We start from the raw sequence: 27,739 nt of genomic DNA on the forward strand, positions 1-27,739 counted from the left end.
ATCCGCCTGCCTCTGCCTCCCAAGTGCTGGGATTAAAGGCGTGCACCACCACTGCCTGGCTTTTTCTTTTTCTTGAGATTTATTTATGTATTATGTGCAAGTACACTGTAGCTGTCTTCAGACACACCAGAAGAGGGCATTAGATCTCATTATGGATGGTTGTGAGCCACCATGTGGTTGCTGGGAATTGAATTCAGGACCTCTGGAAGAGCAGTCAGTGCTCTTAACCGCTGAGCCATCTCTCCAGCCCCTTCTCTAAAACTCTTAAGCAATATACTACCAACATCTGTACGCCAACCCAAAACTAGAATCTTGGAAATAAGAGAAAGATCAGAGTTGGAATATGCAGTCATCTGACAGAAACGTATTAAAGTACCAAAGACTTGAAATTAGACAGAGGGCAACACATTCAAAAAAATGTGTCAAGGCACGTCTCCGCGACCCTCCCTTACTGAGGGTCAGTTTAGCCTTACCCACTACAGCCACCCATCAGACAGCTGTCAGAAATACCTTTCTGGTGTGCAAACTAGACACATTACACTCTGCTTTTAAAGGTGCCTCAGCTCTTGCTATTTCTTTTTTTGTCATAGCAACCAGCTTTTAGTTTAGTTTTGTTTTTTTAAATCATAGCTCTTGTAATTTGAATCTGATCACCCCCCCACACACACACACACACAAAGCTCACGTGTTAAAATGCTAGGCGGCCAGCTGGAGGGGTCATTTAATATCCAAATTGTAATAATTACTTTGTTCTATGTGCCTGTTTCATTTTCAGGTACGGATCATTTTTTGAGATTAAAACCCTGACTAGAGCTTGATTATAGTGATGTATAAATGCTTATGCTTTTCCAGTCATTTTTATGAATTTCTCAACAAAACAGAGAATCACAAATTTTATTGCGCCGTCTTATTTTTTGTTCAGTATTGTGCCACATAGTTTTTCTCATTCCACACCAGCCCTCAACTGACACTAGCAACAACCGCAATCTGCATCACTTTCCCCTCTTTAAACCAGCCAGTTCCGCCCTCTCCCTCCCCCGACCCCGCACCACCGAATCCGTTCCGGTTTCGAATTACCCCGGGAAATAGTGATCAGAGACAGCCTGGCTTGAGCATTTGGAGGCCACTCTGGTTGAATTAATTAGATTCGGTGACTGGGAGGAAGGGACCGGAAGGCGGTGCCTGCACGGGGAGTACCAGCCAAGAGAAAGCCAAACCCAGCCCCGTGCCAGGAGCCGGTCAACACCAACCCTTGCCAGAAGACCTTTGAACCGGAGGCGCAGGGACCGGAAGTACAGCCCTTCGGGGTACGAGGAGCCAATCAGAAGTGAGATCCCTAGCGTAGAGGGCGGAAAAGAAGCGGTCCAGTTCCGGACGCGGCCGCCGCGGCCGCCATCTGTCACCTCGCCTCCGGTACCGGCAGCGGGTTGCCCGTGCCCCGCCCGTGTCCTCGGTGGAGCCCGCTCTCCGTCTTGTCACCTCTCGGCTCCGTTCTCGTTTCTGCCTTCTTCCCCGAATGGATCTGGTCGGAGTGTCTTCACCTGAGCCCGGGCCCGCAGCAGCTTGGGGACCTAGTAAGGTGAGCGGTGGTCACGGCAAGTAAGCCGGCTCACTCCAAAAGCTGGTCTCTGAAGCCAGGAGATGTGAGTCGGGCGAGCCTGGGGCGGGACCCTGACGGCTTCGCTCAGGCCGCCCAGGGTGGTCGGGGGTCCGACTGGATCTGCCTGCGCCTTGTCTTCTCCATTTGTTCCTGGACGGGAGCGGACGTCCCATACGGACGCCGAGGTTTGAGGGAAAACAGCTGGGTCTTGTTTTTCTTCCTTTCTTTCTTTCCTTCCTTCTTTCCTTTTTTCTTTCCTTCCTCCCTCCCTCCCTCCCTTCTTTCTTTCCTTCTTTCCTTCTTTCTTTCTTTTTTCTTTTTTGTTTTTTTTGAGACAGGGTTTCTGGCTGTCCTGTAACTCACTCTGTAGACCAGGCTGGCTTCGAACTCAGAAATCCGACTGGGAGGCTGCTGGGATTAAAGGCGTGCGCCACCACTGCCCGGCTGGCTCTTGTTTTTCATTAGGCAGGTGGGTCAGCCCAACCCCGAGAAAGCTTAGACAGAAAATTGCTTTAGGAAACTGTCGCTTTCAGACGAGTGCGGTTGTTATCCCAGTTCGAGAATGTCTTGTTTTTGAAATGTTAAAGATAAAAATTTAGTTGCGCCTTCCCTGCTCCAGCTAATTATACTAAAGTGGGCAGTAATACTGTAAAATGGTTATGAATTTTCATGTTCTGCCATAGGCTTTGGTTTCTCTGTACCTCTCAAATGGCAGGCCTGTTCTTTTCTGTTCGCGTCTGATTTTAAGCCTCCTCTTTCTCGTGTTATACTGGTTAGGGTGAAAAGATTGGTAACCCTTGGAGAGAGATAGTGCTTCCTTTGGGGTTTGTATTCCTCAGGTTTAAGGTCGTGAAAGGGATCCAGCCTTCTAAAACCTCATAATAGTTTTTGTATGCTAACTCAGAATATTTTGCTTCATTTATTAATTAATTCAGTTGTTAATCTTAATGGACCCTGCCTTTTTTTTTTTAATCCAGAAAAGAGATAATTAACTGTTGAGTTTTGGATTTTGTGGCAGTTGGTGTGAAAGGGTTGGTTTTTCAAGACAGGGTTTCTTTGTGTAGCCCTGGCTGTCCCTGAAACTGGCTCTGTGTATGAGTCTAACCTCTAACTCAGAGATCTACCTATTGCTGGGACTAAAGACATGCACCATGACTGCCAGGCTCAACTGTCCAGTTTTTTAAAACTTGGTTTTATAAGTTTATAAACCTATAGGAAGAGGCAAATGTTGTACTAGTAAATATGGTTACATCTTCATGTCATAGCATGGATAAACATTTGTGTGTGAGGCTCTTGACTTTGTTGATGAGGTCAAGATGAATATACATAAAAAGACAAAAGTAGAGACCAGGTTCTCTGAATTTCTCCAGCATTTTCTCCCTGAAGTTGGAGGAAATGCTCTGAGAACATGTTTCCCCTCCTAAATAAATAATACTGGATAAACAGCGCCCATCGCCCTCCTCTAAGTGAATGGCATCAGGACTATATAAAATCCCATTTTCATCATTTAACAAAAAGTATGTTCCTGGAGTTTTGTGGTAGACAGACTGCCAAAACCAACTTCGCATAACCATTTCCTTCTCTATGCCTGGAAAACCACAGTGAGCGCCTGGGGAGGAGGTGCAGAGCTGGGTTACACTGTAAAAAACCACTAGTGCATAGTTTGATAGAAGGGAGCCTGCTCTTCTATTTATTTGTTGTATATTTTTTGATTGAAGTATATTGGGAAAATCCATCCCATAGATCGATCAGTCTATCTATCTATCTGTATATATAGTTATAGCAAACATAACTGAAGATGGACACAGTAGAGAGAAATACAGTAGAATTAGCATGAGTGTGCAGCTACACATTCAGTCAGCTCACAGGGTGATGATGTCATCAGATCTGATGTAAACTCTGGAAAGCCCTATTATACTTGAGAGAATAAAAGTTACAAAGAAAAAGAATGTCTTAGTAATGCTGAAAATTTTTGACCTCACAGTTCACCTGATGGGGTCCTAGTGACCTGCTCTCCCAGGGTACGAGTGACAGAATGCCACACTGCTATGACAGACAAAGAGTTATAGGCCATAGCCCAAGACAGTGGAGGACTGTCAAACAGGCACACGTTGGGAAGTCTCTAGCTCTGATGGGGAGTTGTAGAAATGAATCCATGGAACTGCTGCAGACACCAAAGAGTTTCAGAAACTCAAAACCAAGAGGAGCTTAAGGAGCCATGACAAATCTTATGTGGTGTCCTGGATGTGATTCTACAACAGAAAAAGGCATTAGGGGGAAGCTAAGAAAATATTAATAGGGTGTGGACTTCAGTTTTAGCATATTGCCAGGCATGGTAGTCTGTGCCTGTAGTTCCAAGGCCGAATGCAAGAAAATCAGGAGTTCAAAGCCAGGCCGAGCTGCCTAGTGAGGGCCTTGTCTCAAAAACTGTCAGTATTTAACAGTGCATACCTGCAATCTTAGTACTGTGGAAGCTGAGGTAGGAGAACTGTAGGCAGGTGGGAGGTGAAGTTTCAAGACCATTGTTGGCTATATACTCTGTTTCCAAGAAAAGTTACGTTAATAATGATGAATTCTAGTACAAGATGTTGACCCTTGGGGAAAACCCAGATCATTTTTCCAGAAATGTTTGACTCATTCATTGACTCAATGTATCCTGGATTACTTGGTTAGAAAAAGGATCTTCCTGTGAGCTGTGATCTTCTGAGACTTGCTTTTAAGTAGAGGTCTGAACTTTTGTTACTGTGTGCCTCTTTTGTGTTTGTCATTTTTCATTTTACCTGAGTCTGTCCCCATGGATATCATCAGTAGAAACCTTTCTGTAATGTGGAATGAGCATCTAGGAACAGACACATCATTTGGAACAAAGGAAAGAAGGCTGCCTCACTTCAACCTGATGAATGTGGCCATGGAACACACCTTGAGATTGACAGCACTCTCCACTATGTATCCCTGGTGCCAGTTTCTGAGCCCCTTTCAGCAGGATGAGCGTTTGTGCAATGCTCCCTTCCCCAAAGCTATCCCTCACAGAGCCCAGGAGAATTTTATGGAAGGCTTTTACTAGCTACTTTTAAATGTTTCAATTTGATTTTAAACTGTGGGAGCCTGAAATTGTGACTTACCTAACTCAAGAAAGTTGCCTCAGTGGGAGGTGGCCCAGTTGAACTGGTTGGCAGAAACAAGGGAAGTCTAGCTGTAGAGTGGGAGGTTCCGTAAGACATGGTCACTGTGAGTGGGCAGTTCCGTGTGCTGATTATATCTGTGGGCTGTGTTTTTGGACTTATCTTTGGGGAACAGAAAAACTGCTATTTCAGAGTAACAAAATTCCTGCCTGACATTGTTGGCTCTTCTGAGGAGTGTGTCAGCTAGTAGTTTATAGTTAATGTCTTTAGAATCTGGTGAGGACAGTAGACCCTGAGCCTCAGAAGTAGATAGGTAAGCAAGATGGAGGAAAGGGCTTGAGCAGTTTGAGATGCTGAAAGGCACCAGACTCCTGCAGCTTCAGACTACACTTGGTTCTCTTTGCATTGTTTCCTGTGGCATGTACCATGCCGTAATTACTTGAGTGTTTCTGTGTCTGAAGCTCTGAGCTGAGTCCTAAGGATGAGAGATCATGCTCTGTCCTGGCTGATGATGAACTTTAGTGCTTATACTGCACTAATGGAGCTTTCCTTTGTCTCAGTTTCTAAGCCTTTAAAATGGAGATAGTATGGCCAGATGTAGTGGCTCATGCCCTTAATCCCAGCACGTGAGAGGCAGAGCCTGGTCCACATAGTTTCAGAACAACCAGAACTACAGAACAGAGACCTAATTCGAATGAGGATCCAAGAGATGGCTCTGCATCCAAGTGAAAGGTTTTATTACAGATCTGAGGGAAAGTACAGCTTGAGGCATCTGCAAAGGTTCACATTGGACTTGGCCATGGTTGGCTATGGTTGGAAAAGAGAGAGAAGCAAGAGAAAGGAGAGGCAAGCAGACCAAGAAAGTACGAAGCCAGAATGGTTGGATTATATAGGAATCATAAGCTGGGGGAAGGGAAGCACAGCCATTGGGCTGAAGAGGTAGAATAGGGGGCAGGGCTGAGAAGTGCTGGGAGGAGCCACAGGGACTGAGTGAGACTTATTTGGGTTTCTTTGAGAGCTAACAAGACTAACCAAACAATAAAGAAATAATGTAGCTACTCAGTTGTGTCATGATTTAAATGTGACTTAAATATAGGAATATTGAAATGTTATCTATTGGACTGGAAATGTACAATGTGCTGTTGCCTGGAATGGCAGTTCCCTAGAATGGACCTTAGATTCAGTCTCCACCACTGTAAAAGGGGGCGGGCAGGAGGCTGTTGCTTACCATATTGATGGATACTTGTGGTGAGAATCGTGACTGGGAGAATACAGTCATCTGCTTTTAGAGCTTGAACTTTGGAATTGATCAGACTAAGAACTTCTTTTAATTAATCTATTTTTACTTCACATGCGTATATGTTTACATGAGGGTGTTGAAATCCCTAGAAATGGAATTACAGACAACCGTGATCTCCCATGTGAATATGGGGATTAAACCTCTGGAAGAGATCCAGTTACTCTTAATCGATGAGCCATCTCTCCAACCCTCCAGACCAAGCATTTCTAGGTTAAAGAGCAGAAGGCCAAAGACCACCATGTTGTACACATTACAGGGAGCTTCAGTCAACTTTGAAGAAGTCTCTGTTCTCTCTAGGTGGGGCCTTCTGTGAGGTTGGGCCAGCTCTACAGTGGTTATTGTAGGTGTGTGCAGGGGCCATGTGCCCCTCTTCTGTCTTGGGCTGAGTCCGGACAAAACTTGGTCTGGTTCCCTTAGGCATGAAATAATTGTTGATCACTCTCAGGTTTCACCCAGCAACCTACACAAATCAGTTCTGACCTCTCCACAGTGCTCTGGAGCCTGAGCAGGGCGGTTCCCTGTCCCTTTGCTGTCTCACCTCAGTTAAATAGTTTTGTGGCTAATGTAGATGTTTGTTAATTCTGTAGTAGACACTCATTAAAGAATGAGCTCAGACACTGAAAGTAACACAGCGTTTAACTAAGGCAGTGTAACTAATGAAATCTACATTTTGATAAAAGCTCTGTATTGTGGAAAATGGAATCAAGATGAGGAGTAAATGATGATTTGGATGTTTTAGGAAAGTGAAATAATCTAGAATCTGTGTTTCAGGAAAGCTGAAGCAGTGCGGTCACTAAGGGAGGCCAGTGCTGAGGAAGCATCTCAGAAGACTCTCTTCTGTAATCAGACTTTGCTAGGTCTGATTCTCACACCCTGAAGTGGGCAATACATATTTTGTGGCTTCTTCTTGGTTCTATTTTAGCATATACTCAGATATCTTAAGGAGGATTGACACTTCTATAAGGAGCCATGTCTTTATGCTTAGATTGGAATTAGGCATAACTCTTGAGTGGGATTAGAATTGTATCAGTTGGTAAGATTCATTTCTTTTTCCTTTCTGAGACATCCTTGCTTTGAGGGCAGACTGGCCTCAAACCCACAACAATCCTTTTCCTTCAGCTTCCTAAACGCTGGAATTGCAGGAGTTAATCATACGGCTGGTGAGACAGTCTATTCCCATGAGAGAATCTACTAGGGAAGCTAAATCACAAGCAGAGAGCTTTGGTGAGAAGTGGATGGAACAAAGGGAGTTACCTGTACTTGAACTCCTTGCCTCCTGGGTGATGCTTTGTAATAGCCTGGTACTTTTCAACCTTGAGAAAGGCCAGGTGCTTGTCTCCATTTACATTTACCCTCAATAGGATTTGCATTAGGAGGTGATCACATGGTTCAGTGGGTAAAAGCACCTGTTGCCAGGCCTGGCAGTCTGGTTTCGGTCCAATCCCTGGGACTCACATGGTAGGAGAGATGCAACTCCCACGAGGTGTCCTTTGACCTAACGTGCATTGTGGTGCTTGTACACAAAGTAAGCAAGTGAAAATGCAATTAACAAAAAAAGATGCTTTCTTTTTTTTTGTTGTTTTTTGTTTTTTTTGAGAGAGGGTTTCTCTGTGTAGTCCTGGCTGTCCTGGAACTCACTCTGTAGACCAGGCTGGCCTCGAACTCAGAAATCCACCTGCCTCTGCCTCCCAAGTGCTGGGATTGAAGGCGTGCACCACCACGGCCTGGCAAGATGCTTTCTTTTAAAGTGAATTTTGTAAATAGTGATTCACTCCTTTTGATAGTTTTAAGTAGTTTGATTCTCAAAAGATAACCTCCTTTTCAACTATGTAGTTATTATTATAAAGTTTTTCTCTTTTGTTTAAACAGTGCCCGTGGGCTACCCCTCAAAACACTGCATCCTGTTCGCTGACCGAGGTGATGAGCGAGGAGTTGGCTAAAGAGCTGCAGCTGGAAGAAGAAGCGGCTGCTTTCCCTGAAGTTGTGTATGTGACACACACAGTGCTTGCTGTGACACAGCTTGAGAGTCTGACTGGGGACTGTTGTTACATATGAGTGAGAGTGTACACTCAGCAGTGCGGAAGAAAGCACAGTGTACCGAATTCATCCTGGTTTTCAGTACAGAGCGAATAGCCCCTAAAGTTTGACACTCAAAAAAGCACTCAGAATTTTTCAGATTTCAGAGTATTTTGGATTACTTAGACATTAGTCATTTCAGACTTTGGGTCTGAAAATTCAAAATCATAAGTACTTTTGGTCTCAAGCAATCTGGATAAGAGATTCTGGGTTTATATTATCTTAGACAAACCACTGTCTCTGGGTTTTGTTCCTGTTAATACAACAGTAGAACTATTGAGGTATTGTTTTCTAGTGTTTGTTGTCTGTTTCTTCATTAGTTTTCTTTCTACTTTGGTTAGACTATAGACAACAAGCATTCTGGGTTTCCATATGGATTTCCTGACAGACCCTGTAGGTCTCTCTCCCAGCTCTCAATCCTAGCTGCGGCTCTAGAGTTGGCTTTGGGTTTGAAGCTGGCTGGACAGAAGATGGTAAATGTATTGGTAGATGCTTGCCCCTTCTTGAGTGGGATTTTAGCATTTCAAAGATGCTTTCTTTTCTCAGTCAGCAGCTGTTTGTACAGCACATCAGATGAGCTTATATCACCTTGTTTTGAACAGTGTTGCTGAAGGACCATTTACTTCTGGAGAAAACATTGACACTTCCAGTGACCTAATGCTGGCTCAGATGCTACAGATGGAATTTGACAGAGAATACGATGCACAGCTTAGGCGTGAAGAAAAGAAATTCAACGGTGATAGCAAAGGTACCAGATCTCACGTGCCATTTCCAGTGGGTGGTAGGAGATGCCTGTGTACACTCCTAAATAAACCATCAACCATTTTTACCTTTTAAGTTTCCATTTCATTTGAAAACTATCGGAAAGTTCATCCTTTTGAAGACAGTGACAGCTCTGAAGACGAGGTTGACTGGCAGGACACTCGAGACGATCCCTACCGACCAGGTGCTGCTTGTTTCTAGGGCACAATTGGGAAGGGTAGAATACGGAAGAGTAGTACCCCAGGGAGCTTGTTTAGATTCATGTTTATATTTGGATCTCATTTGGTAGTTCACTCTATTAGATTCAAGTGTCTCTCCAGGGTCTTGCCGAGTGCAAGACTTTACGACTTGCTGTTCTTACATTCTTGGCTTTTCTTACTTGCCTTTAGCAAAGCCAGTTCCCACTCCCAAAAAGGGTTTTATTGGGAAAGGGAAGGACATCACCACCAAGCATGATGAAGTAGTGTGTGGAAGAAAGAACACAGCGAGGATGGAAAATGTAAGTTGTGGATAGTTAAATACATCTTTTTTTTAAAAAAAGATTTATTTATGTATTATTATATGTAAATACACTGTAGCTATCTTCAGACACACCAGAAGAGGGTGTCAGATCTCATGATCGGGTGGTTGTGAGCCACCATGTGGTTGCTGGGATTTGAACTCTGGACCTTCAGAAGAGCAGTCAGTGCTCTTACCTGTTGAGCCATCTCTCCAGCCCCAGTTAAAATACATCTTAAACCAGCATTCTAGTTCAGGTGTGGTGCTATGCCTTTATCCCAGCATTGGGAGACAGAGACATATGGTGCACATAGTGAGTTACAGGCCAGCCAGGGATAGATACATAGTGAACACAAAAACACAAAAACAAGCCAGCAGCATTCTGGATACAGTTCAGGACATTTCTAAAGCTTTATTTTATTTATTTCCTATGGTCTCACACCATAGTTCAGGCTGGCCTCAAACTCATGCTCCTTTTTGTGCCTCCTCTGTACTGTGACCACCACCTCAGGCTTCAGAGATGGTCTAGATGAATGTGCAAGTCCTCCCAGTGTGCAAGAGAGAGTACACAGTGCTGTGGGGTAAAACGTGATGATAGTTTCAAAACTAACTTGATTTACAAGATTCTAAAATTAAGAAAAAAGCTAAGCATGCGGAGCATATGCCTGAAATCCTGCACTTGGGAGGTAGAGGAAGGAGGATCAGGAATTAATCGTCATCCTTGGCTTCATAGTGATTTCAGGGCTAGCCTGCATACATTAGATCATGCCTTTAAAAAAAGAGAGGGGGAGGGGGGAAATTGTTAGTTTTAGTACATTCTTTTTAAAGATTTATTTATTCATTCTGTGTATATGAGTATACTGTCGCTGTCTTTAGACACACCAGAAAAGGGCATCAGATCCCATTACAGATGGTAATGAGCCACTGTGTTGTTGGCTGGGAACTGAACTTAGGACCTCTGGAAGAGCAGCCAGTGCTTTTAACTGCTGAGCCATCTCTCCAGCCCCTAGTACATTATTTTTTTACAAAATAGAGTTTTTACAGGACACAGCAATGGGGATAGGAAAAGAACGAGAAAAAAAAAATACTCCCACTTGTTCTTCCAGAGGACCCAAGTTTGACTCCCAGCACCCACATCAGGTGGCTCACAACCAACTCTATACTCCAGCCCCAGGAGATCTGGTGCCTCTGGCCTCCATGGGCATTCACATGTCCTTGTGCATATGTACCCACACACAGATAAGAATAAATTGTAAAACCAAAAAGTCTTGGGTACTGGTGACATAGCTCGACAGTTTAGAGTCCTTGCTGCTCCTGCAGAGGACTTGGACTTGTTTCCCAGCACCCACACAGGGGCTCACAACCACCCTTAACTCTGGTTCCAGAGGATGTGATACTCTTTCGGTTTCCATGGGCACAGGCATGCACATGGTACATTCATATATGCAAAGCACTCACATACAAATTAAATTTTTTTTTTTAACTTTGTGTGTGTGTGTGAGAGAGAGAGACAGACAAACCCTGTGGAGGCGTGAGAAGGAGGGTGTTGGATCCCCTGGCACAGAGTCAAAGGGTACTGTGAGCCTGTTTACTTGGGTGTTATGAACTGACTCCAGTTCTCTGGAAGAACAAGTGTTCCTAACTGAGAAGCCATTTCTCCAGTCCCAAATACATAAATCTTTTCTTAAAGTATTTTCTTTCATAAATACTATGGTCAGTGAGAATGCAGACCTTAGCACACAAGTGCATGTCTAGTAAATATCTCATTGGTGTGGCTGTGCTGTATTCTGATTGGAAATACTCGGTATGGCTCGGGAGCAGTGATGCTGCTCAGCAGAACATGTGATAGGGAAGACCAGCCACCCGTGCCTTCTGACCTGGGAATCCAACGGATGCCTAGCAGCTACCTAAGTGGACTATAATTGCCATGGAAGTGGTTGTACAATTTACTGTAGCAACTTAAGTCTTCAAAAATAATTTATGAAATTGTATTTTTTTGTTAAGGTTCAGAATAGGCTTTATCACATTGTGTTCCTTGCCATGAAAATAAGGTACAAAGCAAATGCTGAGAGACATTCACTTAGGTGTGGTGAGGTGTTTCTCTGCATAGGGTGTGCCATTCTTTGGGCTGCAGTGTCTTTGCCTTGCTGCCCTGGGCCTGTGGGTTGTCTCTGCATGAGGTCATCTGTTGAGTATGAAATCTGCTGCAAGACTAATTTCTCACTGTTGTTTCCAACATGTGGTCACCATGTGAAAACATTTAACTCCTGACTTTTCTGTCTTTGTCAGTTTGCACCTGGCTTTCAGGTAGGAGATGGAATTGGAATGGATTTAAAACTTTCCAACCACGTTTTTAATGCTTTGAAACAACATGCCTACTCGGAAGAGCGTCGGAGTGCCCGTCTCCATGAGAAGAAGGAACATTCTACCGCTGTAAGCATTCTTAGCACCTTCCCCTCTTTGGTTGAAAAATTCATATTATAAATAGTATTTGAGGGAAAAAGAACAAAACAAAACTTGATGATTACCTCCACCTCTTTCCCTGAATCAGTGCTATTCAAGTGATGTTGCTTTTTGGCATTTTCTGATTAACATTCAGTTAATCAGTTACTGAAGACACATATTACGGGGTTTACAATTTCTAGAATCAGTGCTGCCAGGCTCACAGGATTTGGTGTAGAAAGTGAAGCCCCTCTTCCTGTGTGGCCCCTTACATGAAAGTGGTACCCAGGACAACACCCATAGCTCAGTCTCCAGCAGAAACCATCATCTACAGCTACATTGACACTTACCTGCTGTTGCACCCCAGGAGCCAGAAGTGGCCAGGTGGCCAGGTGGAGCCACCGTAGCTGGTGCTGTGGCTGTTAAACATACACTGGGTCAGGTGTCATCAGAGGCTTTAGTGGAGCTAGTAATTTTGAGCCTTCAAACCCTGACATCCATTTGGGAGGCAGAGACAGGCTGATTTCTGAATTCAAGGCCAGCTTGGTCTACAGAGTGAGTTCCAGGACAGCCAGGGTTATACAGAGAAACTCTGTCACAGAAAACAAAACAAAACAAACAAACAAACAAAAAGTGACATCACCTATCAGGACCCTTAAGGAACCTAACTGGCTTAGCACAAATAGTTGGTAACCTTTGATTTCATGAGATTCTATGCAGCAGTGTTGCCATGAGTTTGAGGGTAGCCTGGGCTTCATAGTGATTTCCTGGCCAACCTGGACTAGTGATATCTTATCAAAAAAAAAAAAAATAGTTACATTAGTTGCTTTCTGGACTAATGCAGTTGAAGAAATGTTTGAAAAGTAGACATGAAAGTATAATGTGTAAACTGAAATAAACCCTGGCTATCCTGGAACTTGCTTTGTAGATCAGGCTGGCCGCAAACTCAGAGATACACGTGCCTCTAACCTCCCAAGTGCTGGGACTAATGGCATGTGTTACTACACCCCACGATTTTTTTAGTAATAATCTTACTACTTGAGAATGCCATTCCATATAGAAGTTCATCGAGATGACTGGATTTGTGGCAGGGCAAGTGGTTATACAGCCTCCTTAAACCATCTGAATGATAGTATTTCTGAATTAATTAGAATAAAGATTTTTTTTTCCCAAAAAAGTTTTTTTATGATAGTAATTTAGAGCATACATTGTGTATTTAGTTGAATGTTCCAAATGTTTAAAGATTTACTTTATTTCATATTTATGGGCATTTCGTCTGTCTTTGTACCATGTGGGTGCCTAGTATACCCTTGGATTCCCTGGGACTGGAATTATAGACAGTCATGACATATGGTGCTGGGAATTGGACTTGGGTTCATCGGAAGAGCAGCCAGTGCTCTTAATTGCCCACACATCTCTCCAGCCAGATGTTCTAGATTTAAAAAGGAAAAGTTTTGCCTATTACACTGACATTTGTAACTTAATAGTCTCTAGTATTTTACATTAATGAAGATAATATCTATCTTGAAAATAACAAAATTACTATTACTACACAAATCTTTTTTTTTAAATGTTATTTTCTTATTTTTTTTAAGATTTATTTATTTATTTATTATATGTAAGTGCACTGTAGCTGTCTTCAGACACTCCAGAAGAGGGCGTCCGATCTCATTACAGATGGTTGTGAGCCACCATGTGGTTGCTAGGATTTGAACTCAGGACCTTTGGAAGAGCAGTCGGTGCTCTTAACCGCTGAGCCATCTCTCCAGCCCAGAACACGAATCTTTTTATATTAATGAAGATAATATGTACTATTCTGACAATAAGTGAACTTATTAAACATTTAAAAAGCTGTAAGAGGACCAGAGAGCTAGCTCAGTATAATGTAAAGAACATGTATTGTTCTTGCAAAGGCAAGAGTTCAATTACCAGTACCCACATCAGGCAGCTCAAAACTACCTTAACACATCCACATGTACACATAAATATAAAGAATAACATTTTTTTTAAACCTGTAGACTACTGAGAGAGTTATTTAAACTTGGTTAAAGTTGGTAAAATAAGATTTTAATTAAGCTAGTGTTTGGATTTTGATTTGTTTTAACTTCCAGTTTCTTTTTAAGGGCAAAATGTGGAAGTTATAGCCAAAGAGCTTCATTTCAATGCTCAGTAGTAGGGACCCACCTAGGGTACACAGGGGAAGATGTCACAAGGTTGGTACTGGCTCAGGACTGGAAGGGAGAAGCTGTTGTCTTATTGCCTCAGAATATCTCCAGAGGTGTTATATGAATTCTACCTTCATAAAAGGTAGAAGAGAGACCTGGGTCCTCAGTGGAGGGTACCTAGCTAGGTAGAGAAGATGTTACAGGGCAATCAAGAAAGGTCAGAGGTTAGGGGAGGGGAGGGACTTCGTATTCATTAAATCTAGAGATTCACCATCTGCACACTCCTGCCTGGCATCCAAGTTGTACCACTTACCCCTGCATTCACTGCCTCAGTCCATATTGGCTGTAATCTTGGCTTATTACAGTCCTGGCAATAGTGTGAGGGCTGGGGGAGGAGCACATTGCTGCCCTGGAAGGAGACAGCAGGCAATGTGACCTCCACTCCTCTAGTGCCTTCTCATGCTCTGTCACTGCAGGGAAGCCGTGGAGATGCTTCCTGTTCAGTTTTCTCCTCTGGGGCTAATCATTTGTCTTGGGACAAAATTGGGGGATTACTGGAGGCCAGGGTAATGTTCCAATGTATAGGAGTCCTGAACACTATATCTGTGACCTCCGAGACTGGAACTGTGCATGATCCCACCCAGGAGCTATTGTCTCTGAACCCGGTCTACTTTAGTGTCCTACCTGGGAGGATGGAGAAGAGTGGATGAGTATAAATAAGCATAGAGTGCAGGGTCAAGGCTTTGCTTTTCTTGAAGAGAGTCCTTCTAGACCCACATCATCTTCCATAAAGTGAAGAGCCAGAGCTAGGAAGCTAGCAGTGCTGGGAGAGGGGTGGCAGAGCCCTTGCTCAGAACACATGCTCTTCGGGAAGTTAGTGTTCCCAATACATCAGAGCCTCCACTCCGCATATTGAGGCTCATGGTGAACTGAAGGAGAATGGGCTGATTTCTCCCAGAGGTCAGTGTGGAGGAAGCACAACAGATGAGCGGTCATCTTCAGACACTCCCAGAGCAGGCTGCGGGTGGGCCTGGCTAGGTATCAGATTGGGCTTGAGTCCCTACACACTGTCTGTGCCTGTGTCCACACTCAGACACTGTCTCACTCTGTGCTCTACCCTCTTAGGATTGCCCTTCAGTGGCTCTCTTTGCCTTTCAACATGGGTTACTATGGTTCTGCTGTCAGCACTGGAAGTCCTTTTGGGGCTACTCCTCAAGAAGCTCTCACCTTGAGGTTGTTTGCCACAGAAACAGTGCCTCTATGGCCCAGGCTTGGGACTGTCACCAAACCCATGTCTTTAGCCTCATGACACTGGAGCTGAAACCCAGAGGCCCCCGAGGAATGAAGTATATCACCATGATCACGCTCCTATAAGAGCCTGCTTTGCATATGCCTTTACAAAGAGTCTTTCATGTTGACCATTTTCACTTATAGAACTTTATCTCTTACAGGAAAAAGCAGTTGATCCTAAGACACGCTTACTTATGTATAAAATGGTCAACTCTGGAATGTTGGAGACAATCACTGGCTGTATTAGTACAGGAAAGGAATCTGTTGTCTTTCATGCATATGGAGGGAGGTAAATGAAAAAAAACCAAACAGTACCATGGTGTGAAAACACCTTTCTCCTCAGGACTGATGGATTTACATATAATTAAACTAAATGCTGCAGAGCAAATAGAGTCATAAGAAATCATTACTGTAGAAAGGTTAGATATTTATTTATTTTGTACTCACAAGCATTCAAATGCCTGTTAATCAATAGTTTTCATATTTCTCTTTACACATATCTGTAACTCACAAACATATTGGATTGTTAAGTTGTAAAGTAGAGGATAGAAGGCAGTGCTAGGCCTGGGGTGTGGCTCTGTAATAGAGCACATGCTTAGCACACACGAGGCCCTGGGTCCAGTCCCAGCACAAAACCAAAACAACCAAAAAAGGAGGTCTGTGGGGAAGGAGCTTGCCTCTCTCAACCTCTGATCTGAAACAGAATACTCATGGGATTTTTGTGGAGCTCAGTGAGATCATACTTATTGCTGGTATTAATCTTGGTAAACATAACATTTCTTCCTTATACTTTTCAACACAGACTTCCTTGAAATAAGACATAATGACTTAGTGTGCAAATTATTTTAAAACAAAAGGTTGGCCATGACTAAAACTTTACAAGGAAGTGTTAGAAATAGTCTTCACCTTAACTTACGTACAGACTTTTCTTCCATTAGTAACAATTTGAGTCCAATCTTTTACAAGTTTGTATGTTTGTTACTTATCTGTCGCAGTGCTCTTCCCCAGTTAACATACCTCAAGGACTTTTAGGTATTAGTAGACCTTTCTGTATTCTACACAGTACCGTTCCTTCTTTTGACTTGTGTGTGTGTGTGTGTGTGTGTGCATACATGTACCCGTGACAGTAGGAGACTGGATGGCATTGGCTCCCTGGAGCTGGAGTTACAGGTGTCTGTGAGTGTCCTCCGTGGGTGCTGGAGCGGGAAGCACAGCAAGTGCTCTGCCTCTGAGCCATCTCTCCATCCTTGACCAAGCTACTTTAAATGACACAGGGACTTGTTGGGAGATCCTTGAATTTAGGTGTATTTTATAGGCATGCCCTGAAGCCAAATTCCTAATGAATCACTGTAGACACACGGTATGCCTTATTTTTCCTTCTTTATTAAATAGTTAGTGGAAGGCTTCACTGAATGGAGAGCTGGTTTTGTTCTCTTTCAAATTCTGAGCTAGCTAGTGTAGCAAATAATGTTTCTTGGGGTTTCATAGTTTTCTCCCTTTGATTTTTTTTTTCTTTTAATTAACAATATATTTTCTTGGGGCTGGAGAGTTGGCTCAGAGGGTAAAGTGCCTGTTGTGCACGTGTGAGGACTGGAGTTTCCTATGCTCCTATAGTAGGGTGGGGCTAGAAACAGCAGAGGCCCTGGAAGCTTACAGATGAACTTGCCTGGCACACAGGCAATGAGACTCTGCCCCGAGGTAGAAGGCAAGGACCAACGCCTTTGGTTGTCTACTCACCCTCACTCACACAAGGATGTACATAAAAGGAAAAGTACATATGGTCTGTATGTCACTGTAACAGTGAGTCAGCAAGAACACTGAGGGACACAGAAAAAGCATGCAGTTAGTTACACAAGGGTAGACCATGGCAGGAAGAGACATGAACGAGGCCATTGCCAGACACATTCAGGGAAGACATGAGGAAGTCAGTCAGACCTCAACTTTTTTTTTAAAGTAAGCAAAAAACCCAATGTTGACAGCCGAATGCTAGTTGAAGATGTACATAGCTCATTATCTGTAGCTACTTATCCACATAGGCTTTTCTCTATGTGTGCTAGTCAGATGATTATCATCATCATCATCATCATCATCATTCCTTTTTTTTAAATTGGTTTTTGAGACAGGGTTTCTCAATGTAACCAGCCCTGGCTGTCCTGGACTAGGCTGGCTTTGAGCTCACAGAGATCTGCCTGCCTCTGAGTGTCAGGATTAAAGGCATGGGTCACCACTCTTGGCTTAGTCAGAGTTCTTTAAAAGAACAGAAATGATAGAATTACATACACATACATATGTATATATTTTAAAGGGGGATGATTTATTAGAGTTGCTCACAAATTGGTCTGATAGTCCAATAATGGATGCCTCCCGATAGAAAGGCCAAGAATCTGATAAGTTGTTCAGTCCAGGATGTCCCTGGAGCCCCTGGGAATTCCTAGGGAGCTGCTGGTCTTCAGTCTGCATTGGAGTCTTGAGGAAGTAGGTTCTCACACCAGTGGAGGGATACCTCAGCAGCAGGAGTGAGGGCAAGTAGGCCTTCCTTGTCCTTTTATGTGGACTGTTACCAAAAAGCCTGACCCAGATTTAGGGTGGATCTTCATACCTCAAATGAGCAACAATGATCTCTCAGCCAGGTGGTGGTGATCTCAAACTCAGGAAGATCTCTCTGAGTTTGAGCCAGGACTACATTATGAGAGAATTATTCCTCAGCATGCCAGCTGCTTGGGTTTCAGCTGATTACAAATACAGTGAAGTTAACAACCAAGATTAGCCATCACTAATAGAAAGATAGCACTGTGACAGTAGTTGCCCCAGGAGAGGTGGGAAGGGAAGGAGGCTGCCAGGTGTAATAGTCAAAGCTTCGGCTCTGTTGATAATTTTATTAGACAATTTCAATTTTGTGCAAGTCAACAAATTTATACTTTTACCTGACAGTAAATGTTAAAGATATAGGGAATAACATGATATAAACATAGTAGATGTGGTTAAGGGCCTTAAGTTGGCATGGGAAGCCAGACAGGATACACATAGGTAGTTGCAGCTTCCTGTGAGTTAAGAGTTCACTTGAGCAACAGTAAGGCCTTGTGCTAGAGAGAGAAGGGACTGCATATGTTGGTGCACGCTATAACCTCAGCACTCAGTGGAGGCAGGGACACACAGTAAATGTGGGCAAGCCTAGGCTAGCTGAGTCCCTGTCTCAGAAAATAAAGCCCAGAAAATTAGCAGAGGGATATGTGATTTGCCTAAGGTATGTGGACATGTTTTGCTAGGAGAATATTGAGATGAATTGTTTAAATTGTACTCTGCATCTGAGTTTCTTGAAAATAGGGTTTTGTTTACTCTGTGGGTAAATTGCAATGACAAGAAGCTCATCTCGGAGCAGCCTAGTCTGTCTGTAACATATTTAGGGTATTGGGGACATTTCTTTGTGAAGCCTGTAGTCTCTTCCTGAAAACTGCCTCATCCACTTGCCTGTGTTTAAGCAGCTTCCATCTGCTGGGTGTTCTAACATAGTACAGTCCCCAGCACTGCTGCCTTCAAGGTTAGTAATATGTAGACAACACCTGGTGAGGCTATACAAGGTTTCAATGGGGCAGTGTCATGGTTTTGATGAGTAGAGCAGGGAGTCTGGTGAAGTGATGCAGGAAATACATACCCAGTGTGCACAGAAGATCAGGCACTGCACGGCAGACTAGAGAGAGGAGCCTAGAATGCCAGAGGACCTAGGACAGGAAGGATTGCAAACCTGGAAGGAGTCTGCTATTTAAGCACAGTGGGAACCAAAGGTAGGATTTTATTTTCAAAAGATGACTTGGGCTGCTAGAAGGAAAATGAATGATAATAAAAAAAAAAGAAAAAGAGTCTTGGCTGCGGATGTAGCTCAATGCTTGCTTAGCATGGAGAGTCCTGGGTTCAGTCCCTCATACAGTAGAGACGTCTTGATGGCGGTCTACATGAACTATTGTGCTGCTTTAGTCTCGGTGGCCGTGAAGTGCATGGGAAGCTACAGCTAGAACGTGTAATCAGCAGTCAGTGCTGTTGGCCTGGACGTGGGGAACACTGAGCCAGCCTAGCCAATGGTGGTGGTGTGTTATTTCCTGAGCTGAGAGCCTAGAGGAAAGCACATCTAGGAAGTTACCATTGTTCTTGGCATGGAAAGTTGACAACACCTGCTAGACAGCCAAGGAAACCAATTATGGCTTGAGTAAAGGGGCCTGATGTTGTAGAGCAAACCAGGAGTGGGTATGGAAAGGCAAGTGCTCTCCATAGATAGAGGACATGAAAGCTTTAGATCTCATATGTTCCACAGAGCCTGCTAAAGGACTCTGAACTCTTGAGGCTGAGTCAGTAGCCGGGAGAGTATGATACACAAAGAGGTTGCTGGTGTAGTTGATTCTGTCCTCTGGAAGCTCTTCCATTCTTTTCCAGCTTAGCATGCCTGCAGGAATTTAGAAGCAAATGTTGCTGTAGTTCATCCACCTTCTTTCATCCCTGTTATTGCTGTGAGTCAAACCTCTTGAGTCAGCCCTGCCCCTGCCTCCCTTGCTCTTCCTACTCTAACATGCTGCTCATGTGATAAGCCCTCATGATAGCTGTTGCCTCTGAAGAAATGTCCCAGCTCTTTGCAACCTGTCTCCTCCTTATCCTGTCACTCATATCCACCTTTAATTCCCTGTCTCTAGCCAGAACTTAACTGTAGAGTTTCCTCAGACAGGCCCACGTCTCTTGTGAATGTCATTCAAGTACTCCACTTTGACCCGGCTTGCTCCAGGACTGTTCACCATGCACATCCTGGTTAGTTCTTTTTAGTGTCCATTCCTGTTCTGCTCTGCTCTCCTGCCTCTTCATGTACCTACAGGGCGCACTTACTCTGCCAAGAAAGAAGCGATTATTTTTAAAGGGGTTTTCTCTATGTTGATTTTGTTGAATCATCCAAGGTCATAGTACTTTGTTTTAAGAAGCATGTTTTTCTGTTATTTATCAAGCTTGATTCTATAGTCATGAAAGGAAACAAAACCAACTAGGTGCAATAGTGTATATCTATAGTTCCACATCCTGGGAGCTGAGGCAGGAGAATCATTTGGGTCTAGGAATTCCAGGCCATCCTAGGAAACATATTAGAACCCCCTAAAACCTAACATTTTACTAAGATACAATACTTGAAGGTATTAAATAAAAAAGACAAAACAGTGGCACTTTGAAACAAAGTAGATGTGCTTGGGTGGGATAGAGTCTTCCCGTGTACTGGCAACCTGTATTGACTTAGTTCTTCTTATTCCCTTTAGCCTCGAAGATGAAAAGGAAGATGGTAAAGCTATCCCAACAGAATGTGCCATCAAGGTATTTAAAACAACCCTTAATGAGTTTAAGAATCGTGACAAATACATTAAAGATGATTTCAGGTTTAAAGATCGCTTCAGTAAACTAAATCCACGTAAGATCATCCGCATGTGGGCAGAGAAAGAAATGCACAATCTTACAAGGTAAAGAAAACGGTCTTGCTGCAGGTGACCTTGGGAATTGCCCTTTGTACCAGGACTGCTAGCCAGGCCAAGATCCATGCTTTTTAAGCTGATTTACAGAAATAGCAAAAGGCTTTGACTCTAGTGCTTCATGAGGCTTTTTGTCAGAAAACATTTCCATGTTTTGAACCAGAACTCCTACTTTGTAAATGAAAAGCTATTTTCCTTCTTCATTGATATTTAAGGGAAACTAAAGCACCATCTACCTTGATATCCTATCACATGTGTGAAAGTTCTATGTTAAATGGTCTTTCTGGAGAGTCGTAGTGCATGCAGGGCGCCTGCCGCACACACCTATGCCAACCTTCCCTACCGGGGGCTGTGTCTTACCTTTTTTCATTTCCACATCTCCTGTGTAGAACGTAAAACCAGCTCAGGGAAGGCCCTAGTTAGGTGTTTGTTGAATTAATACTTGTTTTTTCCTTCTGATCTTTATACTCTTAATTATTTCTTTCTATACAGAATGCAGAAGGCTGGAATTCCTTGTCCAACAGTTGTACTGCTTAAGAAGCACATTTTAGTTATGTCTTTCATTGGCCATGATCAAGTTCCAGCCCCTAAATTAAAAGAAGTAAAGCTTAGTGATGAAGAAATGAAAGATGCCTACTATCAGACTCTCTGTGTAAGTTGTGCCTGAGTAGCATGTGTGTACTGACATCTACAGTGTACTTACATACATGTAAGTAGTGTGCTATATATAGTCCCAGCTGCTTGGGAGGCTGCAGCACTCAAGCCCAGCTGTTCAAGGCCAACCTGGGGACATAAAACAAGAGTCTGTCTTAGTAATGATGACAACCTTTTAAAAAATCTCAGAATATACCTTTTAAAGGTGACATAAAAGGATAAACAGCATCTTGTAAAGGGTTGTTGACATTGAAGTATCTTTAAACCAGGCATGGTGGTACATACTTGTGTTCTTGAGAAGGCGAGACACAGGAAGATAGCCATGAGTTTGAGTCAGCCTTGTCTACATATTATGTTTCAGTCAGGTAGACTATCTAGTAAGACACTGATCTAAAAGGGAGGTGGGGATTTAGAATTGATTTAGTGATTAAGAAAGAGCACTTAACTGTTCTTGTTCCCAGCACCCATGTCAGCTGCTCCATAGCCACCTATAATTCTAGTTGAGAGGACCTGATGCACATACAGTGTGTGCAGGAACTCCCTCACATACAGAGTAAAACTAGTCTCTTAAAAAATTAAAGCTGCCTGTTTGTAATCCTACAACTTGGGCAGCTAAAGCTAAAGGATCTGAAGCTCAAGTCCAGCCTGAACTCCTTAGTGAAACCCTATCTCTACAAAAAGAGTTGCTCTTGTGTTCTGTATATTGAATGGGTTTTGGACAACTTAAGAGATTCATGGAATGAGGGCAGGTTTCATTTTAGGCATTGTTGACTTAGAACATGAAATCACTTTTCACTGAACTGCAGTCAGGTTTAGCAGATGGATTCCTTTTGTGTCTGAGTCCCTAGAAGTTCCTTAACAGTAAAGAAAGAGCCTACAGCTACTCTTGGGAGTCAGAGGAAGCAGATTGGCATCCTTATGGCAGAATGATGATGAAAATTGAACACTGGAGTGACAGACAGTCGTCGATTGATGCTCAGACTGGAAAGCCCATGTCAGGAGTGTCAAGGGTGTTAACTGAGTTAAATCTGAGGCTTCTCCCTTAAGGAAATGCCCCTGTGCTGTCATTGTTCCTCTGCAGTCTCTCCAGTGAATACTGGAGAGGCTTGTGTGCATGGTACACAGTGTGCATGGAGCCTTTGTGTCACACAGCAGCTCATGTGAATATAAAACACTATCCAAATCATTGGTAAGATATAATTGAGGGGCCTGGGCTTCCGTGGTGCAGATATCCACAGCCTTGGTTTCATCACAGTGCTTCTGGGCTCTGATGCACACAGGGTATGTGGTGGCAGGGAGTGGAGTTAAAGCCAGTACTTACTTCTATGCCAGCCCAAGACCGAGTTTACGCTTCTAGTGCCCCTCTAAAAGCCCGGTGTTATGCTGTGTGTCTGCAGTCCCAGCCCTGGGGAGAAGACAGGAGGATCCCAAGGCCTTGATGGCCAGCCAGTCTAGCTGAGTCCTTGAGCTCCAGGTTTATAGGGAGAGGGAGTCCTTGTCTCAAGAACTAAGGTGGATGGGGGCTAGAGAGATGGCTCAGTGGTTAAGAGCACTGACTGCTCTTCCAGAGGTCCTGAGTTCAGTTCCCAGCAACCACATGGTGGTTCACAACCATCTGTAATGGGATCTGATTCCCTCTTCTGGTGTGTGTGAAGACAGCTACAGTGTGCTCACATACATAAACTAAATAAATAATTCTTTTTTAAAAAAAGAACTAAGGTGGAGAGCAATAGAGGAAGACACCAGGCATGAACTTCTGGCTTCCATATGCATGCACATGTACACCCCACATGTATACAATCATGAGCATGTATACATATAAAAAAGGATACAATTAGAGAGGTAAACCACCTTCCACTGCCAAGAGAAGAGCAGTGAAAAAAAGAAACCCTTTTCTGGCTGCTTTGGGTGACTGAGGAAGAGACAAAGTGGTCAGCTTTTGTTGTTTGGTTCTGTTAGGGGGAGCAAACAAATGGTTTCAAGTATAAGTTTAGGTGTTATCACTATGTTGAATGTGTGATGCTTCTTAATTTCAAAAGGCTGTTAGCCACATGTGCCAGACACTGGGAATGCCAGCACTTGGGAGTCTAAGGCAGAATGTTCATGAGTTTAAGGCCAGCCTACACTGCATACCAAGACACAGGCTTAGAAACAATAACATCTCTTCTCCTATTCCACCATCAATGGCAGGAAATATTTTTCACATGGAATTGTATATGCTCCATGGAGCTCTTAGTGAGATACTTATCCTTTTACAGAGAGAAGTGGCTTACCTTGGTCCCCTAGTTAGGCAACACATGCACTTAGAATCTGACCCATGGGCTGATTTTATTGTCTCAACAAGAAAGCAGAATATCATATACTAATTCTCTGGCAGTGTCCCGCTATCCCTCATTCTTCTAGGAGGAAGGCTGGCTTTGGGTGAGGCTGTAACTCAGTTGTAGAACATGTGTGAGTCCTTGGTCCAATTCATTACTGTGACAAATAAGAAAGGAAATAAGTCTTTAACTTGTTTTTCTGGGAAGTATTTCTTGAGATGTTTGTTTTAATCAGTAACTTCATTCAGTAGAGGTGAATTCAGTTGTGCCTACATTTCCTAAATGTGCCCTTCCTTCCTCACAGTTGATGCAGCAGTTATATAACGAGTGTGCCCTTGTGCACGCTGATCTCAGCGAGTATAACATGCTGTGGCATGCTGGAAAGGTAAGTGGCACATTTAGTTAATATTCAGTTTCCATTTCCTGATAGAAGTTGTTGAGTGTAAACATACTAGTCTGTACTCTATGTTGCTAGGTCTGGTTGATAGACGTCAGTCAGTCGGTAGAACCAACCCATCCTCATGGCCTGGAGTTCTTATTTCGTGACTGTAGGAATGTTTCACAGGTAGGTGTGTAAAGCAATGTCTTTTAAAGGACCTAACAAGTTCAACTATTTTCCTCACTCCTAAGAGAATCGTATTTGTAGAAATTAAGGAAGGGACACCAACTGCCATGCAGATACGGAGATGAAGGAGACATTTTCACAATTCATTCATGGACTCTTGAGTGTCTGACTCACATGGCCTGTTTCTAAGAGACTATGGTTTTGGTTTGGCTCCTGCTGTTTACACAGTGAGTCGACTTAGTGCGTGCATAGTGCATAAACCAATGGTGGAACATGGTCAGCTGCTGCTTCCTACCACTTTGCTCTATGAGAAAGAGGAGCAGTGCCTGCTCACTCTACTTCCCATTTCTAAGGGAAAGGGCGTGCTAGTAGCAGAACCAAGTGAGAGAATAACTTTGTACTAGAGGTAACCTGTAGGCTGCTTAAAAGTTAGAATTCATGGGATTTAGTGAATGCAGCATCTGTCTGTACGATGCCGTGCCAGAGTATGTTTACACAGGGCACCATGTTTATAAGTGAAAGAGAGATACCAGGAAGCAGAGCAGGTACTAAAGATGGGCAGTATCAAGTAGAACCTGGATCTGTTAACCAAATGCCTGCAAAATGATGAAAGAGTTTACTGGTGCCTTGTGCATGCTGCTCTGTGAGAACTTTGCTGGTGTCTCTGATGGTTTTCGTGCCATTGCTAGTTCTTCCAGAAAGGAGGAGTAAAGGAAGCCCTTAATGAACGGGAGCTGTTCAATGTTGTTTCTGGCCTGAACATCTCAGCAGACAATGAAGCTGATTTCTTAGCTGAGGTGAGTGGTGCACAGCTCTTTGTCTTGTTGCTGATGCTAGGGAGCTGCCCGGAGCTCAGACTACCTTACACCCTCCAGACCGACTGGTCTTCATTCTCTACACACACCACAACACTTTTTCATAGAATTGACAGTTTGCTTTAAATGAGTAATAGAAGACTGGGCGTGGCTCTTGTCCCTAATCCCAGCACTGAGAAGGCAGAGACAGGAAGATCTCTGAGATTTAGGGCAGCATGGTCTTCATGGTGTGTACCATGGGAGGGGTCTAAAAAGAAAGGATGGGTAACAACACATTCCCAGCTTAGTTTTATTTCTCCAGTCAGAAGAATGAGGAAGTTGACCGTGGAGCACTCTGGGTGATGTAAAAACAAGAACTCATGGGACCCACCTGTCCTTAGGCAAAGGTAGAAAGCTAGAAGTAGTCACAAACAGAGATATTCCTTCATTGTAGTACTGAGCTACGGGAACAAGGGCAGAAAGCCAGATTCCTTCAGAGATCTCTTGAGACCTTGGGACTGGACAAAAGCTAAAATGTAAAAGCAACAGCTAGCTGTGGTGGCACACATTTAATCCCAGAGGCTGGCGGAGCTTTGTGAGTGTGAGACCAGCCTGATCTACATAGAGTGTTGCAGGCCATCCAGACCTACGTAGAGAGAGGATGTCTCTTTAAAAAGACAAACAGGTATATATGTGCACGCATGTCATGTGCAAACAGGGCGGGGAGAGGGAGGTGAGAGAGAGAGAGATTCTAATTTAAGGCCAGCATCATTAGTAATCGCCAGGGTTTAGAGAGGAAAAATGCCACGTTAGTCAGGTATGTTCATAAAAAGCCAAAATTTACGAATGGATTCCATGATTGGTTCTATAGATAGAAGCTTTGGAGAAAATGAATGAAGATCATGTTCAGAAGAATGGAAGGAAAGCAGCCTCGTTTCTGAAAGATGATGGAAGTCCACCCGTGCCATATGCGGAATAGTACAGCAGTGACTACCAGCTACCATAGCCAACGAGTGTGGGTGACCTGACATACCAAAGCAGGAGTGGACAGTGCTGCTTCTGTGCTTCTCACTTGTGACCTATGTGCCAGATGTGTGCAATTTTTAACTCGGCATTGAAAGAATAAAATGTCACTACCTCTCATCTTACAAAAAGGATAATATAATTCTTTAACAGGTGTAGATGTGTAGCCACAGGTGTTTAGATTTTATACAACTCATGATCTGAAATGTCTAGATGGGGATTTTCACATAGGCAGTGTTTCCCGGTGTGGGAGGTGGGGACTGAGGTATTTGCAGGGGAGGCTGGATGGCTGCACTGTGCTCCATTCCACTTGCCTCCTGCTTTCCCTTGCATCTTTGGGTGGATGTCACCGTTTTAAATTAGTCCTTCTCAGCTGTTTGACCTTGAGCCTGGAGACCCCAGTGGGTGTTAGAAATGGGCATTTGGCTTTAGTGAACCGTGGAAATAGACATAAGCAGTGGACCTTCTATTGGTACATCATGGATGTGTGGAATTCTACATTTCCATCTCATAGCCAGGAAAGCTGACATAGGTTTCTGATAGATAAATATAGAAAGATTTCTTAACTACATTTTAAAACTTACCTTTCAGGTTTTCTTCATTTAGGTTAAATGGTTGGGATGTAACTCATCTACATTTATAATGAAAATACAAAGTATCTGGAAAGGCAGAATGTAAGAATTGTATCTGATACATTGGAGAAGGCAATGAAACATTTTAGTTTACATTTCCCTAAAATTGTTCACTTATTGATTACTAATCATTTGGAGAGAAATAGAGCAAAGCAGCTAGAGCTGTTAGTACGTGGAAGACAAAGCCTGAACAACCCAGGTAGTGAATTAACCAACTAACCCAGCTGGCCCCTTGCCAGTCTGCACTCTGGCTGGGCTCTGCTTGAGAAGGCGAGTATTGTTCTGAAGACCAGTGCTTGCTTGTTCTCCATTACTCCAGCCCAGGAGTCACGTTGGATCTACTACACAGCCTAACTTTCTGTCTGGCTATAAAGAGTAAATGTAATTTATATTTGAAAGATTTTAACATTATTTTAAATTGCCAAATATGTTCTTTATAGACTATTTATTTTTGTTTCTGTTATACTGCTTTTAACTGCATTTCAGAGGAGTGTGAATTTAGATGACTCATCCCACTTCTGAGATGTTTGCTACTCCACACAAAGATTTAAATGATGACTAATTATTGGCTGGACACAAACTCTAGAAAACTCATTTGAAACAATCATTTAAAACTTTGTTTGCTTTCTTGACATATTCTTTTTGAAACCATTGTTTGGAGTGTGCTATGAACTTGCCTTTCAAGAAATTAAAAATGAAGAGATCATTTTAGAATTGGTTCATTGTGTGGTTAATTCTTAGTCCTTATTTTAATGTCCTGGCACCAAGACATCCTTTCTATAGCAAAGTAAGCAGTGCAGTTCTAAACGTGCACACACACACACACACACCACACACACACACCACCACCACCACACACGCACACACACCACCACACACACACACACACACACACATGATTTTTGTTTTGAGTTTTACTTTACAAGTTTCTTTTCCCCTTTTTGTGAGGTCAGGACATTTTTCGCATAGCTGAGTGTTTTAGGAGATACTAGTTTGATAAGTAATCCAG

General features: G+C 43.2%; 1 protein-coding gene across 2 annotated transcripts; it reads left to right on the top strand.

Moving 5' to 3' along the window:
• The first annotated feature begins 1,321 nt into the window (after window positions 1-1,321).
• Window positions 1,322-27,444, top strand: Riok3 (RIO kinase 3). Of its 2 annotated transcripts, none has more exons than XM_031364975.1 (13): window positions 1,322-1,579; window positions 7,892-8,007; window positions 8,701-8,846; window positions 8,937-9,044; window positions 9,250-9,359; window positions 11,648-11,791; window positions 15,417-15,544; window positions 20,538-20,735; window positions 21,237-21,396; window positions 24,021-24,101; window positions 24,192-24,281; window positions 24,971-25,078; window positions 25,947-27,444. In XM_031364975.1, the coding sequence occupies exons 1-13, from the start codon at window positions 1,517-1,519 to the stop codon at window positions 26,052-26,054; spliced, it is 1,560 nt and encodes a 519-aa protein (XP_031220835.1). In that variant the 5' UTR covers window positions 1,322-1,516; the 3' UTR covers window positions 26,055-27,444. The 2 variants fall into 2 exon arrangements, with proteins under 2 accessions (XP_031220835.1, XP_031220836.1); XM_031364976.1 differs by lacking the exon at window positions 25,947-27,444 and adding an exon at window positions 25,530-25,550.
• The last annotated feature ends 295 nt before the right edge of the window (window positions 27,445-27,739 follow it).

Source organism: Mastomys coucha, unplaced genomic scaffold (genome assembly GCF_008632895.1).
Source record: "Mastomys coucha isolate ucsf_1 unplaced genomic scaffold, UCSF_Mcou_1 pScaffold13, whole genome shotgun sequence".
Lineage (NCBI taxonomy): Eukaryota > Metazoa > Chordata > Mammalia > Rodentia > Muridae > Mastomys > Mastomys coucha.

Coding starts and splice junctions, on each gene's coding strand:
- Riok3 (XM_031364975.1), top strand. CDS start 1,517: ATGGATCTGGTCGGAGTGTCTTCACCTGAGCCCGGGCCCGCAGCAGCT. Junction 1,580..7,891: donor CAGCTTGGGGACCTAGTAAG/GTGAGCGGTGGT, acceptor TTGTTTAAACAG/TGCCCGTGGGCTACCCCTCA. Junction 11,792..15,416: donor AGAAGGAACATTCTACCGCT/GTAAGCATTCTT, acceptor TATCTCTTACAG/GAAAAAGCAGTTGATCCTAA.